Source organism: Macrotis lagotis, chromosome 5, assembly GCF_037893015.1.
Source record: "Macrotis lagotis isolate mMagLag1 chromosome 5, bilby.v1.9.chrom.fasta, whole genome shotgun sequence".
In the NCBI taxonomy this organism is placed as follows: Eukaryota; Metazoa; Chordata; class Mammalia; order Peramelemorphia; family Peramelidae; genus Macrotis; species Macrotis lagotis.
In genome coordinates, this window is record NC_133662.1 from 225,137,287 (window position 1) to 225,153,724 (window position 16,438).

At 39.6% G+C, this 16,438-nt stretch overlaps 2 protein-coding genes across 2 annotated transcripts in view; one reads left to right on the forward strand and one right to left on the reverse strand.

Moving 5' to 3' along the window:
• HMGCS2 (3-hydroxy-3-methylglutaryl-CoA synthase 2) overlaps positions 1 to 7,901 on the forward strand; it is a 28,779-nt gene extending 20,878 nt beyond the window's left edge. The window contains exon 10 of the mRNA XM_074188575.1: positions 1,996 to 7,901. The gene's annotated coding sequence lies outside the window, so the exon portion shown is untranslated. The remainder of the gene's footprint in view (positions 1 to 1,995) is intronic.
• Positions 7,902 to 14,444: 6,543 nt separating this feature from the next.
• Positions 14,445 to 16,438, reverse strand: part of LOC141489483 (D-3-phosphoglycerate dehydrogenase-like) — a 31,632-nt gene continuing 29,638 nt past the window's right edge. The window contains exons 5-6 of the mRNA XM_074190079.1: positions 15,479 to 15,500; positions 14,445 to 14,510 (exon numbers count right to left, since the gene is read on the reverse strand). Of these exons, the coding sequence (XP_074046180.1) occupies positions 14,445 to 14,510; positions 15,479 to 15,500 (88 nt within the window). The remainder of the gene's footprint in view (positions 14,511 to 15,478; positions 15,501 to 16,438) is intronic.

Genomic DNA, 16,438 nt, shown 5'->3' on the forward strand with positions numbered 1-16,438 from the left:
TCTCACCCCACCACCCTATAGTGCCTCAACATGTCATCCATCCACCCACACTGAGAATGTGTTTCCTGCTTTTTTTCAGATAGTTTGTGGAGGACACTCCAAGTATCTGTATTCCTAATTATAGTTCTGCTGATAGGTCAAGACTAAGGGCAGTCAGATGGTGAAATGGATAGAGTACTGGGAAGGGAGTCAAAAAGATGAGTCCTTATGAGTTCAGATCTGACCTCAGATACCTGCTAGTTGTGTGACCCTAGACAAATCACCCAACTCCATTTGCCTCAGTTTCCTCATTTGTAAAATGAGCTTCAGAAGGAAATGGCAAACCAATCCAGTATTTCTGCTGAGAAAACCCCAAATGGAATCGTTAAAAAGCTAGGTACAACTGAAAACAACTCAACCACCACAATACTCTTGCAATACCCTGTGTTTTCCAAAAGAAAAATGAAAGAATTGGAGAAATTCTTGGGAACAGCACAAGCGTAACTTAGCTGCATTTGCCCTGGAGACAAAGTTGCTTGAGAATGATAGTATCGGGTGTTAGTAAAATTAATGTGTTTTCCATTCAAAAAGCAAAATAGACTATAAGGACTTCTAATAAAAATGATCTAAAACTATTTCCATACTAAGATATTTTCAGTCCTACTCCACTCCTTTATAAATTGAAAGATAAATCAGCTTCCTCAATCCAATGATAACAAGGTTGGTCGGGTGGTACTGATGGAGAAAGGAAAGAGGATTTGAACAACTAGCCCTTGAACAGTTGAACACTAGCTCTTTAGGAGCCAGGTGATTATCAGCAGAGGTTTTAGCTAAAGTGTGGTATAGGGCAGTGGTTCTCAAAGTGTGGTTCTGCTAACCCAAGGATCGTCAAGTTTTTCTCAAAGGTTCCTGAAGGTCAAAACTATTTTCATACTAATAATACTAAGACATTTTCATTCTAATATAGTAAAAATATATCTATATATTCTTGTGTTTATATTATATATCTATATAGATATATAGATATATATTTCTATACAAACACACACATATATGTATGTATATCTGTCTATATCTCCCCTTCTGGACCTTCTGGACCTTGTCATGACAAAGGAGCTTGCATAGCTCAGTTAAACTATGAGCTCTGCCATGCAGGGTTGTCCAAGACAGATAAGTAATAGATGAAAGTTCTGACAAAAGGTGAACCAGTAAAAAAGGAAATGGTGAAAACCTCCAGTATCTTTGCCAAGAAAACCCTATGGAAAAGCCTGGCATGCTATGGTTCACAGGGTAATGAAGAGTTAGACATAACTGAACCTCTGGAGAACAACAATGGATATATATGGAACTAGTTATCTATATAGATGTGTATGTATATATGTAAATATATATACACACATATAGGTGTAAATAGATATATTTACATATGAAAAGGATGTACAATAATTTTTAATAGTGTAAAGAAGTCCTAAGACCAGCAAAAGTTGGAGAACTGTTGTTTTAGGGTGTCTTAGAGGTCTCTAGAAACACTGTATGTATGATTGAATTGTAGACCCTAAGACCTTACCTTACAGAGATTTTTGTGTATCCTTTGTCAGAGCTGATATAACCCCAAAACACCCAACCCATTTGCCACTGGCCACTGTTATATCTGATGTCCCAAATCTGGGCTATTATCGAGGCAAATCCACTTTTAAGGACTATGGAAATCCACCCCTACCCTACTCTATTCTACAGAATTAGTGGTAGTTGCATGGATCCATTTTATGGAATCTGCCATTTTGGCCAGTTTTGAGAAAGAGTATGAATCAAACAGGTAACTAATCTTCGATTCCTATTTGACATAGGGTAGGAAGATAGAAATCTCTATAGACAAACTCAGGATGAGACTGGGCAATGCCCAGGTGAAAATCAGTTCCAGAGTTCTGTTATTCTGCCTTCTAAGAAGGCTGAGGCTTCATGGATGGTGACTGGTGGAGACAACATGGCTAAAGTTTCTTCCTTCTATTTCTCCAGACTTATCCAGGCACAGGGTGAAGTGGACTCCAGGAGACACTGGCCATGAGCAATGCAGAAAATCCATAGCAAATACCTACAACTCAACTGTCAAAGCACCATATGGGCTGGACAAATGGTCAACATGAGCTCATGGCACGGAGCTTACCCTAGCAATGCATCCCAGTGATGAACTGTTTCCAGAGTCTTCCCCACCTTAAAAGACAACCAGCACCATTCCAGATGCACACACACACACACACACACACACACACACACACACACAGAGCAGCCTGGCATATGAAGCACATTTATGAAGATGAGTATAAAGGACCTCTTGGTGAAGGGGATAAAGATGGAAGACAAAGTGACATCTACCATTTACTCCCAGGAGAGTAATTTGGGGAAACCTTTACTGTACTCAATTTGATTCAACAAGCATTAAGTATATACCCATGTGCCAGGTAACCAGACTAGGATTAGAAAGATTTTCAAATAAAAAACATGCTTTGCCCTCCAGGAACTTACTCTCTAATGGAGAGAGGAGATGTTTACAAATAAATACATTATTAGTTAGAATGAGGGCAGAGTAGGAGTCTCAGCAAATAATAATGCATTTATACAGTGATTTAAGATTCACAGAATGCTTTCCCTATAATAGCCATGTGAGGAAACAGGCATTAGAAAAAAATACGAGATATAGGGAAAGAGAATAGAAAGCATGACTAAGGAAGCAATCTCAAAATCAGAGAATCGTAGAACCAAAGGGACCCAATTCAAGCCCTAGCCCACCAAAGAATCCCCACTACATCATATCTGTCATAGTTGGACTTCTACATCCAAGGTTTCCAATGTGACACCCACAGTGCCAAAGTGAATTCATAGGGCACAAAGGGATTTTTGACATAACTATTTAATGCATGGAACTGTAAGTATTTACTTGAAAAATTTACATGAAAAATTTACCTGAAAAATATTACCAAGGCATTGAGGGTTCTATGAACATAGGAAGTTTGGAAATCCATGGAGACTTTTGTAGAGAGACCCCATACCACCAACTTCCCAGGTTTCCTATTCCATTTGAGGATACCTCTCATTGGTAGGTGATATTGACTGAGATCACACCTAAATTTGCCTCTCTGTAATTTCTATTATTGCTCTTGGTTCTTCCCTTGAGCTTCAAACCAAATGAGTCTAATCCCTACCCAATATGGCATCCCTTAAATCCCTGAAGATATCTATCATGATGGAGAAGGGGCCTTGAAAGAAGTGAAGAAGTTGAGGAAGGAAATTCCAGGTATAGGAGATTAGATGTATGAAGAATCAAGAGAAGCCAGGGCAAAGATTCAGGTATAACTAACAGATCTAGGGATTCATCTCACAAATATGTCTCACTGGTCTGAAATTCCACCATTTTCTTTTTTGTTATTTGATCACATCCAACTTCTTGTGATTCTTGGCAAAGATCCTGGATTGATTTACCATTCCCTTTTACAGCTCATTTTACAGATAAGGAAACTGAGGTAAACAGGATTTAAGTGACTTGCCCAGCATCAGACAGTGTCTGGGGACAGAGTTGAAATCTGATTCTAATCGCTGAAACCCAATTCTACTATTAGAGATCTGCCATTCTAGGTAAAATTGTTGCCTTCCAAAATGCCAATATCCAAGAGAAACTGAAGTAGCATCAATATGCTGATGTCAGATGTGTGAATTAATTTATCAGATACACTTATTCTAAGAAAGTAGAAAGATGGGTCCAAAAAAATGAGTTTCATTGAGGAGAAAGAAGGTTTGGGGATATTCAGCACTCATGGCCAAGGTAGGTGGATATGAGCAGGCATCATAATAAGCATAAAACCAACCCTGAATTTCTAGATGTCTATGACAATAGGGAGAAGAGAGCCATCGCCAATTGCACATTTTTGATAAAAACTGATCCTATCTTTGGGTTGAGATGACACTAGGCAAGGCTTGTTGTGTTGGAGCCACTAAACCAAAACAAACTAGTTATTGTAATCTCTAATCTGAGATCAGTTGACCTTTATTCTACTGAGGGACTCTGGAGGGGGGGCTCATAATTCTAACTAGCCTCACTGGTTATGGCTTGTCTGCCTATCTGTATTACAAGCCTACCTAGAAACTTCTTTTCAGTGGTACCTCTCTCAACCTCCTCCTTCAAGTAGACTGTTCAAGGGCACTCAGGTCTAATTGACTTCCCCAAGTGAGGCAGCACAGGCAGCTAAGTGGTATAATGGATAGAAAACCATGTCTGCAATCAGGAAGACCTAAGCTCAAATCCAGTCTCATGATGTGTAACCCTGGGCAAGTCACTTAACCCTGTTGCCTCAGTTTCCTAGTCTATAAAATGAGATGGAGAAAGAAATGGCAAACCATTTTAGTATCTTTTGTCAAGAAAATCCCAAAAGGGCTTCATGGAGAGCTGTTCATGACTGAAAAGAACCAAACAAGAAGTAAAGCAGTGTATGTTGCACTCTGTCCATTCCTCCTCCTCCTCCTCTGTTTCATTCTATCCTTTCTTCTATCCTTCTATTCCTCTCCTTCATGCTATTCCTCATCTCTTTCTCTCTTCATTCCTTTCTTTCTCCTTCCCTCTTTACCTAGTTCCATTGCTTCCTTTTCCCTTTTTGTATTATGAAAATTAGCAATTAGAAAAAAAGCAGCATTATCTAAATTCAGAGCATTTCAGATCTGGAAAATAATTGAAATCACGTAGTTCAGTCCCCTATTTCTAAAATTCTTGAAGGTCTACAAATGAAAATTCTTGAGGTTGGAGTATATTTTGACAACAGAAACTCCAAGAACAAGAAAGCAGGGATATTTCCAAAAATCCACTCATTCCAACTTCTCACACAAAGTATTGATTCTTTTGCTCTTTGCTTCCTTCCCTGTGCAGGTGACGAGTGCCTCTAAGTACTTGGGGACCAGTCCACTTATCACCAAAAGGGCAAACTAGGTTGTATCCTCTCTAGATTTTGCAGCGATTCCTATGGTTTTTCTTCTTTCCTGGAGAAGAAACTTTAAAGATGCCACCTGATCATTGAGAAAAGGATATTAAAGAAGGTCTGTCCCATGCTGAATATCAATGTCTGTGTCTCAGGGTCAAGCATCTCTTCCTGGAGCTCTGCTTCTCCTCTGTATCTCTCTTCCATCTGTCCTTTCTCTTCACCTTCCTTTTCTTGCTTTGTCCTTAGTTCCTTCTCTCTTACCTACATCTTAGAACTGCCTTTGGAATTACTGGGCACGGCTTTACCCCAATGACAAGCACCAAGGGATAAAAAGGCTAAACTGAGGATCATGTGTCTCATGGACCTCAATCTATTAACTTGAAGCTCCAGTCTAAGAAAGGTTTTTTGGATCCCAAAAGTCATCAGCCAGCATTTTACCACTTGATCACAAATACATACAAGCGGATGGTTTGTAGTGACCATACACAGATAGAGGAAGCATTACTCGTTCCTCCTAAAAGTCTAAATAAGAAGTGTAAAAAGAAAAGGAGGGAGCAGGGGTACTAGAAGTCAGGAGAAGCAAATGAATGATCCCAATATCAGTGAGTTCAAATATTCTCTAAAAGGACTCATGTCCATGGGTCGCTGATAATAAATAGTACCATTTCATAAATCAAGGTAGCAAAAAAAATTCCCCAGCTTCACACTGGTTGGAAATTAGTCTTACTTTCAACATTTCCATTCTTCCATTCTCATTGTAAATACACAAAGCATAGTAATCAGACCAATATAACAAATAAGGAGACTTCTTGTTTGAACCTTTATGATATCCTTAGAGACTCTCCTAGAGATATGTAGAAGAGATGGCAATACAAGAATACAGATTTGGAATAGGAAGGAATCCGGTCTTAAACAATTCAAAGAGCATCATGTGAAAGTAGAGTTAGTTGTTTGACACCAGAAGTTATGAAATCTAAGACTTAGGTTCAGAAAAAGAGCAAAACTTTTTAACATCTAAATCAATCCAAAAGGGGTATGGTCTGTCTTGGAAGGTAGTGAGTTGCCTGACAATGGAGATAGTCAAGCAAATAAATTCCCTTATAGTTTCATGCTGGTCTATGTGGCCTCCCAAGCTCCTTCCAGCTCTGTATATGTTTCTATGACAGGGTCAATATGCATTTGATTCCCAGATGCCACAAACCATGAACATAATAGCAAGGCTGCCCTTCAGCCTTTTCTGCAATGGGAACCTCTCCTCATTTACCTTGTAAACTAGCACAGATCAGATAGATTTTTACCTCACTGGTAGCACATTACATTTGGTGCCAGGAAGTCTTGGGCTGGATTTCTACCTCCCACTTACTAGCTGTGTGACCCTAGGCAAGTCACTTAATCCTGTTTGCCTCAGTTTCCTCATCTGTCAAATGAGAGTAGCAGCAGCACCGCCTACCTCCAAGACTATGAGGATCACATCAGCTAATATATATAAAGCATTTTGCAAGTCTAAAAAAGCCCTAAACACATGTCAGCTGTTATTATCTTAAATTAGTGTGGGAGAGGACATGTAAAAAGCCTTTGGAGAGAAAGCACAGTACCTTGTTTTATATGTCCTCATCTCTGGATAGTATCTAGAAAAAAATATATTTAAGTGCTTAATAAATAAGATCTCATTACCTGCCACAAATCTCTGGTTTTGGGGGAAAAACACCATTTCCCAAAGCATAAGAAGAAGGTATGCTCAGAACTGAGACAACTAAGTGAAACAATGGATAGAGCACAAGACTTGGAGTGAGGGAGACCTGAGTATAAATCTGACCTCAGACTCACGCTGTGGGATCCTTGGCAAGTCACTTAACCCTGCTGGCCTCAATTTCCTCATCTGTACATTAAGTTGGAGAAGGAAATGGCAAACCACTCCCATTTCTCTGCCAAGAAAAGCCCAAATGGGGTCACAAAGAGTCAGACATGACGAAAATGACTGAACAACCAATACTCAGAGTATCCTTCCTCACCATCATTCCCTGCCCTCATGAGTAGTCTTGCCCTATTGAGTGGGGGGAAAATATCTACCATAATTGGGAGGAATAATTAGGTCAGTGACAGAGGCAAAATCAATTCACTAGACTCGGGTTCTTCTTTGCAATTCATCACACTCATCCTTCCTTTCAGGAACACTCCATTTATTCATGAACCACAATTTATTCAGCAGTTCTCTAATAGATGGACTTCTTTGTTTCCCATCATTTTCTATCACCAAAAGTACTGCTATAAGTATTTTGTTTCATGGAGACTTTCTCAGTACAAGCCTAGTGGTAGACTATCAGAATCAAAAGATAAGGGTCTCTATTTGTATTACAGTAGCCTTCTAATTGATCTCCCTGCTTCAAGTCTATCTCCACTCCAATGCATCTTCCATTCAGCTGAAGAGCAGATCCCATCATGCCATGTACCCTACTCCTTTTCAATAAACTTCAATAACTCCCTATTACCTCCAGGATCAAAAATAAAAATCTCATTTGGCTTTCAAACCTCTTTACAATCTGGTCCTTTACTGTCTTTTGAAACTTCTAATACCTTCTTCCCCTCTATGTATACATCAGGTTACTAACATTGGCCTTCCTGTGGATCACATGTCTCTCCATTTCCTATGTCCATGTTCTGGCTACCCTCCATGCTTGGAATACTTTCCTCCCTTCTACTTCCTGGATTCTCTGGCTTCTTTCCAGATTCTACTTAAATCCAATCTTCCCTTAAGATTAAGGGACTTTATCATAAGAGGACTTCCCTTGTGCCCATTTACAAACACACACACACACAAACACACACACAGTTACACACACACACACACACACACACACACACACACACAAATATGACTGTTTCAGTGAAGGACCATATGGAGTTCAATAACAATATTTTGCAATGTACCTACTCAATACAATTGTAGACTTTATCCAACTCTCTTCTCCCATTCTCATTTCAAAATCTCTTTACTAAGACTAATCTGATATTACTATAATTGCTGTGAAACAATATTTGGATCCTGGATGTGGGGGGGGTGGGGGTTGCAAAGGGGATGTACTCACTAAAAGGCTTGGGGGCTGAGGAGAGACAATGTGGAAATAGTATATACAATGCATACCTGTACATACTATAAATATATGTGGAAATTGCATACATTATGCATGTGTGCATTTCCTTTGAAATATAATGGCTCTAGAGAAATGGTTCTTAACCATAAATCCATGGACCCTTAGGGTCTATGGATTTTAGGGATTCTTGGAAACTTGGGTAGGAAAGAGAACTCCATCTTTACTTCAATATAATTGATTTCCTTTGTAATCCTAGTATTTTATACAATCAATCAAGCAAGCCATATGCATTTATTAAGTTCTTAGTATGTTCTAGGCACTCAGGATATAAATACAAGTAAAGACAGGGCCTGCCCTCAAGGAGCTTACATACTAACGGAAAAAGGAAATACATAAAAGGGAGCTGAAAATGGGTGGTGTACCCACAAGGTATGGTGTCATGATGAAGACTAATATGTGTCCTTCTGCAAAATGGAGGTTCAGGGAGAAACTAATAGGAAAAGGAGAGGACAAGGGTAGGATAAGTCAGGAGAAGCAAAGTAAACATATAAAGATGATTTGGAAAAAGAGTCCGTAGTACTCCAATCTAGGGTTGCAAAAGAGGTTCATAACAAAAATGGGTATGAACCTCTGCTCTAGAATACAATAAAGAATGTGAGGCAGAAAGACAAGTCACTTCAAAATCTCCACCTACCTTCCTCCACTCTCTTACCAAGACAAGATTGTTCCCCCACCATAGGTTCAAAAGAAAGAGGATTTATAATAAGAGCTCCTGATTTCAAATCCAGGTTCTACCATTTACTATCTATGGAACCTTGGATAACCTACTTTATCTCTCTTGGCCTATTTCTTTATGAGTATGGAAGGGCATTAAATTAGATAGCCATCCTTTCCAGCTTAATTCATAGTCTATGACCTTTCCAATGTTTTGGAAGCACAAGGACACTTGACTAACTTCTAACCAAATGATTTATTTCATGATTACTTCCAAACTACACTGAAGGTCACATTTGGGAGTGTGTGCAATGATGGAAACCATTATCAGAGCCCAGGGGAAACAGTCCAACTCATGAGATGAGCTTGAGCTTATCTTCTTTCCAAGTTATTCAGAAGAAGCCAAATATGATGGCAAAAGGGAGCAAGTTAAACAGAGATGAACTGGAAGGCTTCTGTCACGTGCTGCCTCCATGCATCAAGGTTGGAGGGGGAAGAAGAGATGCCCATCACATGCCAGAATTCCCCATCCAACAAGCTGGCAAAATAGTGTTACTGAACTTCAATAGCAGCTGTACCCCTTCCTTTGCCAAGAGTTCTGGGGAAAAGAAACAAGAAACTTCATTGACCTGGGGAGGGGATGCACTTATTTGGATATATTTCCTGGGGGATCCAGCCTCACTGATGTTTTTTATCATGCTAAGTCACTTGGTCACCATGGTCCTTAGTTTTCCCCTCTGTAAAAAAGTGGGGCCTTCCTTTCTTCCCTCAGAGGGTTTCTGGAAAGATGAAATGAGATCCATGGATCCATGAAAGCATTATTACAATATATAGCTAATATGAATGCATAGTTTGCCTCAAAGCTAAGAAATACAGGAGACCAAAGCCAACAAGGAACAACATACATTGTCCAGCCTCTTGCATCAGAAGCTTCACATTCACCAAATTTACTTTTGTCTGGGAAGTTGTTTCCTTCATCAAGCTGACAATGACTACAGGGCTCAGAGAGCTCTCTGCATTCTTCAGAGATGATCCTAAAAACAAAGGAGGGAAAAACTGTTCTCTCTTAAGTTGTGGATGCATCTCAAGTCAATGGCAGCTGTCATTCCAGGGAAATATGAGGCAAGGGGAAAAACCCTGTGCCAGGGCTATCCCTAGGAATTTCTGTGTTGGGAGCAAGGGATGGTGAGAGAGAAGGGAAGAGGTTCCCCCAAAAGAGAGAGTATACCCCAGGTCACCATGAAGTTCTAAACTGCTAAAAGATATACTACTATTACAAGGTTACCCCTGCTGCAGAGTGGGATGAAGCAGAGCAGATCCCTCTATGCTTTCTGCTCTAGGGCAAAGCTCTGTACACTTTACTGTAGTCTTAGTAGAGTGGATGTTGCTCTGATGAATGACAACTTCTGAGAAGAAGCAAATCCTTGTCACAACAACTGGTGACCCAGACTAGAGGCCATGCAACTCCCTAAAATTTCCAACATCATTTCTTTCAAAAATATCTTTTCCTCCCCTTCCTCCTAAAGTTTCAAAACCAGGTCTGGAGACAAACATAAATCTTGGTCTAAGCCACAAAGCTTATGATCTCCTAATCCCATTCTCTAAAAAAAGTAACATAAGAATCATGAGGACTTACAGCTTGCTGCCATTGGCTTTGGTTCTGCCATGGTAACCAATCAGACAAGCCATTGGTCATTTAAGAGCCTGAGAAAGAAGTGTCCATCAGATCACCCCATTGACCAGGTCTTGATTCTCCCCAAAGGGCCATCAAAAGGCACAGACAGGGAACAGGTCTGAGTAAGAGAAGACTCAGGGGCATTGTCATAGCTGCTTTCAAATATTAGAGTATTGCTATACGGAAAGGGAATTAAATTAGAATTTTTCAGCGTAGATTTCACAGTGGAAACCAATGGACTGAAGTATTCAGAAGGTATATTTTGGCTCAAGAGAACTTTCTAACCCATCAGTGAATTAAATGGTCCCCATACTACATAGAAGGGAAGAAATTCACCAAATAATCATCTTTGTCAAGGATAGCACACACCCCTGCAATCAATTCAAGAGATATTTATGAATATTGAACTGTGTAAAGAAAATTATGCCAGGCTCTTGGAAGACTGTATATAAAATAGACAATCCTTGACTTCATGAAAGGTAGTCTAATAAGTGGTTCAGACAAAAACTGAAACTATTCTATATAACACTGCATACATTCATTTGAGAGTTGTTCAACAAAAAGTGCTAGAGCTTAGAAGATCCTAAATGTCAGGTTAGAGAGAGAACTTCGAATTCCAGGAAAGGAAATTGAAATTTTAATTGAAAAGCAATACATAAAGGGGCAGCTAGGTGGTGCAGTGGATAGAGAACCAGCCCTAGAGTCAGGAGTACCTGAGTTCAAATCCAGCCTCAGACACTTAATAATTACCTAGCTGTGTGGCCTTGGGCAAGCCACTTAACCCCCATTGCCTTGCAAAAACTAAAATAAAAAAAAGCACTACATAGAGAAGATTATTTTCTCCCTCAAAGAATGAATAGATATGTATTACTCAACTAAATAGATCAGAATAGATACCTATTTACATAGGTTTTTAGCAGAGCATTTATCAAAGAGTTTATTAATATTGAAGTCCTCATCCCCTCTCTTCTGAACTAATAATATCACCTTGCTAATAGATCTGCTTAATTCAAGTCTCTACTCACTCTTATCTATTCTTCACACAGATGCCTAGCTCTTACCATGTCTCCTTCCTACTCAATCAACTTCAATGGTTTCCTACTTTAGCATGACTTAATTATTTTTTTCATCTTCAACTCAGTTTTTAAAAAATTATTTATTTTTGCATGCAAATTGAAGTATAATATTCTCACTTTATTTTTTTGCTTTTTTGTATGGGTGATATGGCTAATATGGCAAAGTCTTCTCAGTAAGTAGGTCAGGGTGTGGAGGGAGGGAGAGAATTTGAAAAAATTTAGGGGTGTTAAAAATAAATAATATGTGATAAATATGATAAATAAGTAAATAGTAAATGAAGTGTAATAAATAATAAAACTAACAAATAATAAAATAAAAAATAAATTTTTAGACTATAGATAAATCTGGTTTTGTATAGATTTTATAACATTTATTAGTATAAAAGTACATTCTATAACATATATAAGAATACATACATATATTATTATATGTATATACATATATTTGAACATTACTTCTATACATATATACAAAAATATGTGTATGTATGCATGTTTTTAAGACATGCTCTAAGAAATATATTTTAGTGAGAGCAGTACATCATGAAAAAACTTTAAAGCCATTAAGCCAAAGATGCCCACAATCCTACATTCTTCCCTAACATGATGACCAAGTGCATTGACCCAGTCACTCCTTCCTTAGGTGGACACTCCAGGTATTTGTTGAAGGAGAGGGGAAGTTCAAGGATTGTTTTTTCCCAGTTGGAATCAGGATTTCTTTATAAGCAGTACTTAGAGAAACCAGGTAGGTGACTGCTGCCCTCTGTTGGGGCTAACAAATTCCAGAGGCTCATTGTCACCCAGCTCCACCCTAATCAATCCTAGTCAATCTGCTGTGCTGCAATACCCCACCTCCACTAGATGCAATGCCTCCTTCCCCGAAAGATACAAATACATCACAAAGACTTCCATGACTGTCATTCAGTTATGATCCCTGCCACCCGATCCCTCTAACACATGGAGGCCACCAAGAATCAAATGTTCAATATTACCAACACTAGATTCGTTTCACTCCACAGTTCCTTGATTAGTTATAAAATGGATTATTCTCTCACCACCAAAATCAAGCTCAGGTTCCCCACCAGAAATCCTTTCAATAATCCCCCAGAAGCAAGCCCACCTTAATCTTGAAGTCCAGCCTTTGTCTTGCATTGCTTGTTAGATCACAGAGATGTTAAGTATTTTAGACAGTTTACAGTAATGAATAGACTTCTAGATTTGAGAATCTACAAGACCTAAGTTCCAATCCCACTTCATATACTTCCTAGCTGTGTCACCCTGGGTAAGTCATATAAACTCCATCTGCCTCATTTTTCTCATCTATAAAATGAGGTTAATAATAGCATCTACCTCACTGAGTTATTGAGGATCAAATGAGCTAATGACTGTAAGGTGCTTTGCAAACCCTGGAGTCCTACATAAAATGTTACTATTGTGGGTGTTACAGTTGTATTAAAAGCCCATTTCAGTATCATAAGAAGAGAATTGTTCTACCAAGAGTCTTCTGAAACACAAAGGAAAACAAAAGTACACATCTCAAGGATTTTAAATCTCCCTCCAACTTCTAAAAGTTCACATTCATGATTCCATTGATTGCCTCATTTCTCCACTCTCCAGAAGTAGTCAAGGGGAATTTAAATCCCACACCACTGGATTCCATTTATAATTCTCTGCCTTCCACATATCACACTGGGGCTCAATACTCTGCCATGATTCTGTTCCTTTGGGGCTATTGGTTACCTCCCCTAACTGAGCTATGGGAATTTAAAGAAAGAAGGGAAGAGAATAAATATTTATTTTAAAAAACTATTACGGGGGGCAGCTAGGTGGCATAGTGGATAAAGCACCAGCCTTGGAGTCAGGAGTATCTGGGTTCAAATCCGGTCTCAGACACTTAAAAATTACGTAGCTGTGTGGCCTTGGGCAAGCCACTTAACCCCCATTTGCCTTGTAAAAAAAAAAAAAACTATTACGTAATGGGTACTGTCCAGTCACTTTATAAATATCTCATCAGATCCTCACAGCAGTCCTGAAAGGTGGGTGCTGTTCTCCCCATTTTTAAAGCTGAGGTAACTGAGGCAAGCAGCATTTTTAGCCCTGGGTCATATGGCTATGAAGTGTCAAAGTCAGATTTGAAATTAGGTCTTTCTGACTTCCCGGACCAACACTTTATTTGAAACTAGGTTCACTTGATCTGGCCCTCATCTCTTATTAGACTTTTTCATCTAGTTAGGTTATTCTTGGAGAGTAGAAAGTTAGTTCTCCCCCCCCCACTTCTTAGAAGTCACTAGATTCCTTTCCCTAGTCTTTGAGAAGGGCTTGACCCCATTCATTTTCCTATATGTTCATGGAGTGAGGCTCTGCACCATTGGTTTCGAAAGGGTCTACTATAATTTCAGGACCATGGACATCAGTACATCAACACTTCAAGGAATTCAGCGTGGGGGGGAGAGGTTCTCCTTGCTCTTGGGGACCCCTGCCATGGTAGACAATCCTCCAGAATTATCCTTAGCAACAACCCCATCTCCCAGTCTGCCTCTCCAATTCAGCTACAGTCAGCACTCATTACTAATCTCTCTACCTCAGGAGGACCTGATAAACAAATCATTAATATCTCCAACCAGGTCACCAATATGTTAAATGTAACAAGGCTACAGAATTCATTAGCAAACTCCCTCAAGGCTGACATCCCAATTAGAGCTCTTTCATAAAGCTGAGCTGTCCCCTAACCCATCTGTTCTAAGCCACAATTTTTATATGGGAGTTTTTTATGGGGGGGGGCGGGAGACTATAACTGGAACAGACCAAGGATTGGCCTTCCCCTCCTTCTTTACTATGACCCTTATTTCTTTACCAGCTATAGACAAAGCAGAATCTAGGCTCACCCTATGTCACTACTGGGATGGTTCCTTTGGGTGACACAGCCCAGGCTCAAATCAATGCGTCAAACCAATCCAGGGCCTGATGTTGGGGGGAGCAGGAAGACACTAGTGAGGTACTGGGCATTCACCTGTAAAGAGAAAAGACAAGCAACTGAGGTTGGCCTCTGGCAAGTTAGGAACCCAACCCACCAAGTTCAGATCTCTAGTCATTGCCTCCTCAATAGAGGCAATTAAGTCATACAGTAGAGAGAACACTGGAACTGAACTCAAGAAGAATTGAGTTCAAATCCAGTTTCAAACACATAGTGGCTATGTGACCCTGGATAAGTCATTTAACCTTTGTCTCAGTTTCCTTATTTTAATGGGAGGAGGGGTCATCATCATTATTATAGCCCTGTCTTCCAAGGTTGTTATGAGGAATAAATAAGATAATCACTGTAAAATGCTAGTAGAGTGCCTGGAATGTAAGTACTCTATAAATGTTAACTATCATCATCATTTTCATTCCTGGTAGCGGCAGTTAGGTGGTGCAGTGGAAAGAATGGCCATATTTGAAGTCAGAAAGATCACAGTTCATATCCTACTTCAAACATTTAATTAGCCAGGTAACCCTGGGAAAGTTTCTTAAATCTCTCAGTGCCTCAATTTCCTCATCTGTAAAATGGGACTAATAATGATAAGAATAAAATAATAATAGCCTCTACTTCACAGAGTTGTTGGGAGGATGAAATGAGATAAGACGTATGAAACTCTTCACAAATATTAAAGTACAATATAAATACTAGCTAGTATTCAAGATGAGAAATGGTTAGTTATTCTTCTCAATGGGAGTCAGGTCCACCTAGAAAGGTGGGAGTAATAATCCCTGATTCAGAAGGACTTATTTGGCATGCAATCACTCACCAGTTGTGGTCAGATGGGATCATAGGCTCAGAAATCTAGAGCTGGACTTCAGAGATATTATTTTACAGATAGGGAAACTGAGGCACAGGAAGGATAAATGACTGAACCAAGGGACACAGAAGTAGCTTCAAAGACAGAATGTGCCAGGAGTCTTTATACTGTACTAACACCCTCTCCTTGGAGTATTCCTTACCAGTAGTTTTGGAGGATCCAGGCTATTGAGAGAACATAACTTAGGTCATAAGAGTTATATGAATAGAAGAAAACCCTTTTCTACACTCCACAGAAGGGTCTTCAAACAAGCCCTGGTTCCCCTGTACTGAGAAGATGGCAAGATTTGCCAAGGACCAAACTAAATGTCCTCTTGGGTCTGACCAGCTGTCTTTCAGAGGGTTCTTCAAGAAAAATCACTTATTCTCTTTTCTATACATTCCTTTGAATTTGTTTTGGTTTGGGTTTTTTTTTTTGCAGGGCAATGGGATGAAGTGACTTTCCCAAGGTCACACAGCTAGGCAATTATTAAGTGTCTGATGCCAAATTTGAACCCAGGTACTCCTGACTCCAGGGTCAATGCTCTATCCACTGCTCCACCTAGCTGCCCCTATTCCCTTGAATTTAAGGGATCAGGTCCTTTCAACTAAAACCACTGGTCAAAGAATAACAAGTTCCTAGCAAGAGCTGCAGTTGCTCCATTCTACTTTCTTATGATGGCATTTATCAATCAATCAATACTGATTAAGGACACTGCATGCAAAGCAATGTACTCACACTCTGCCTTGTATTACATTGCTTCTTCATGCCTGTGTCTTACCTGCCCCATACCCACTAGGCTGTAAGCTCTTTGAGGGTAGGGATATCCCCCCCATACATAAGCATAGAATTTGCTGACAATGAACTCTCCATTCTCCCTACACAAAAAGAGACTCCCAGTCTCTACACCTTCTCATTCAGAACAAGAAGTATTTGCATGAATAGAATAAAACCCAGAAAATTAGATATTTCTGGAATTAGATCCCCTGGCCTGTAGCCATGAAGACTCTAGCCAAAGTTCACCCAATACAGTCTTCTGGCCCTAAGGGAGACAGAGAATTGGAGAAGGGTTTTTCATAGAGAACTGTCAGGTCTTAGAAAATGGCACCCATTCTGTGTCTTG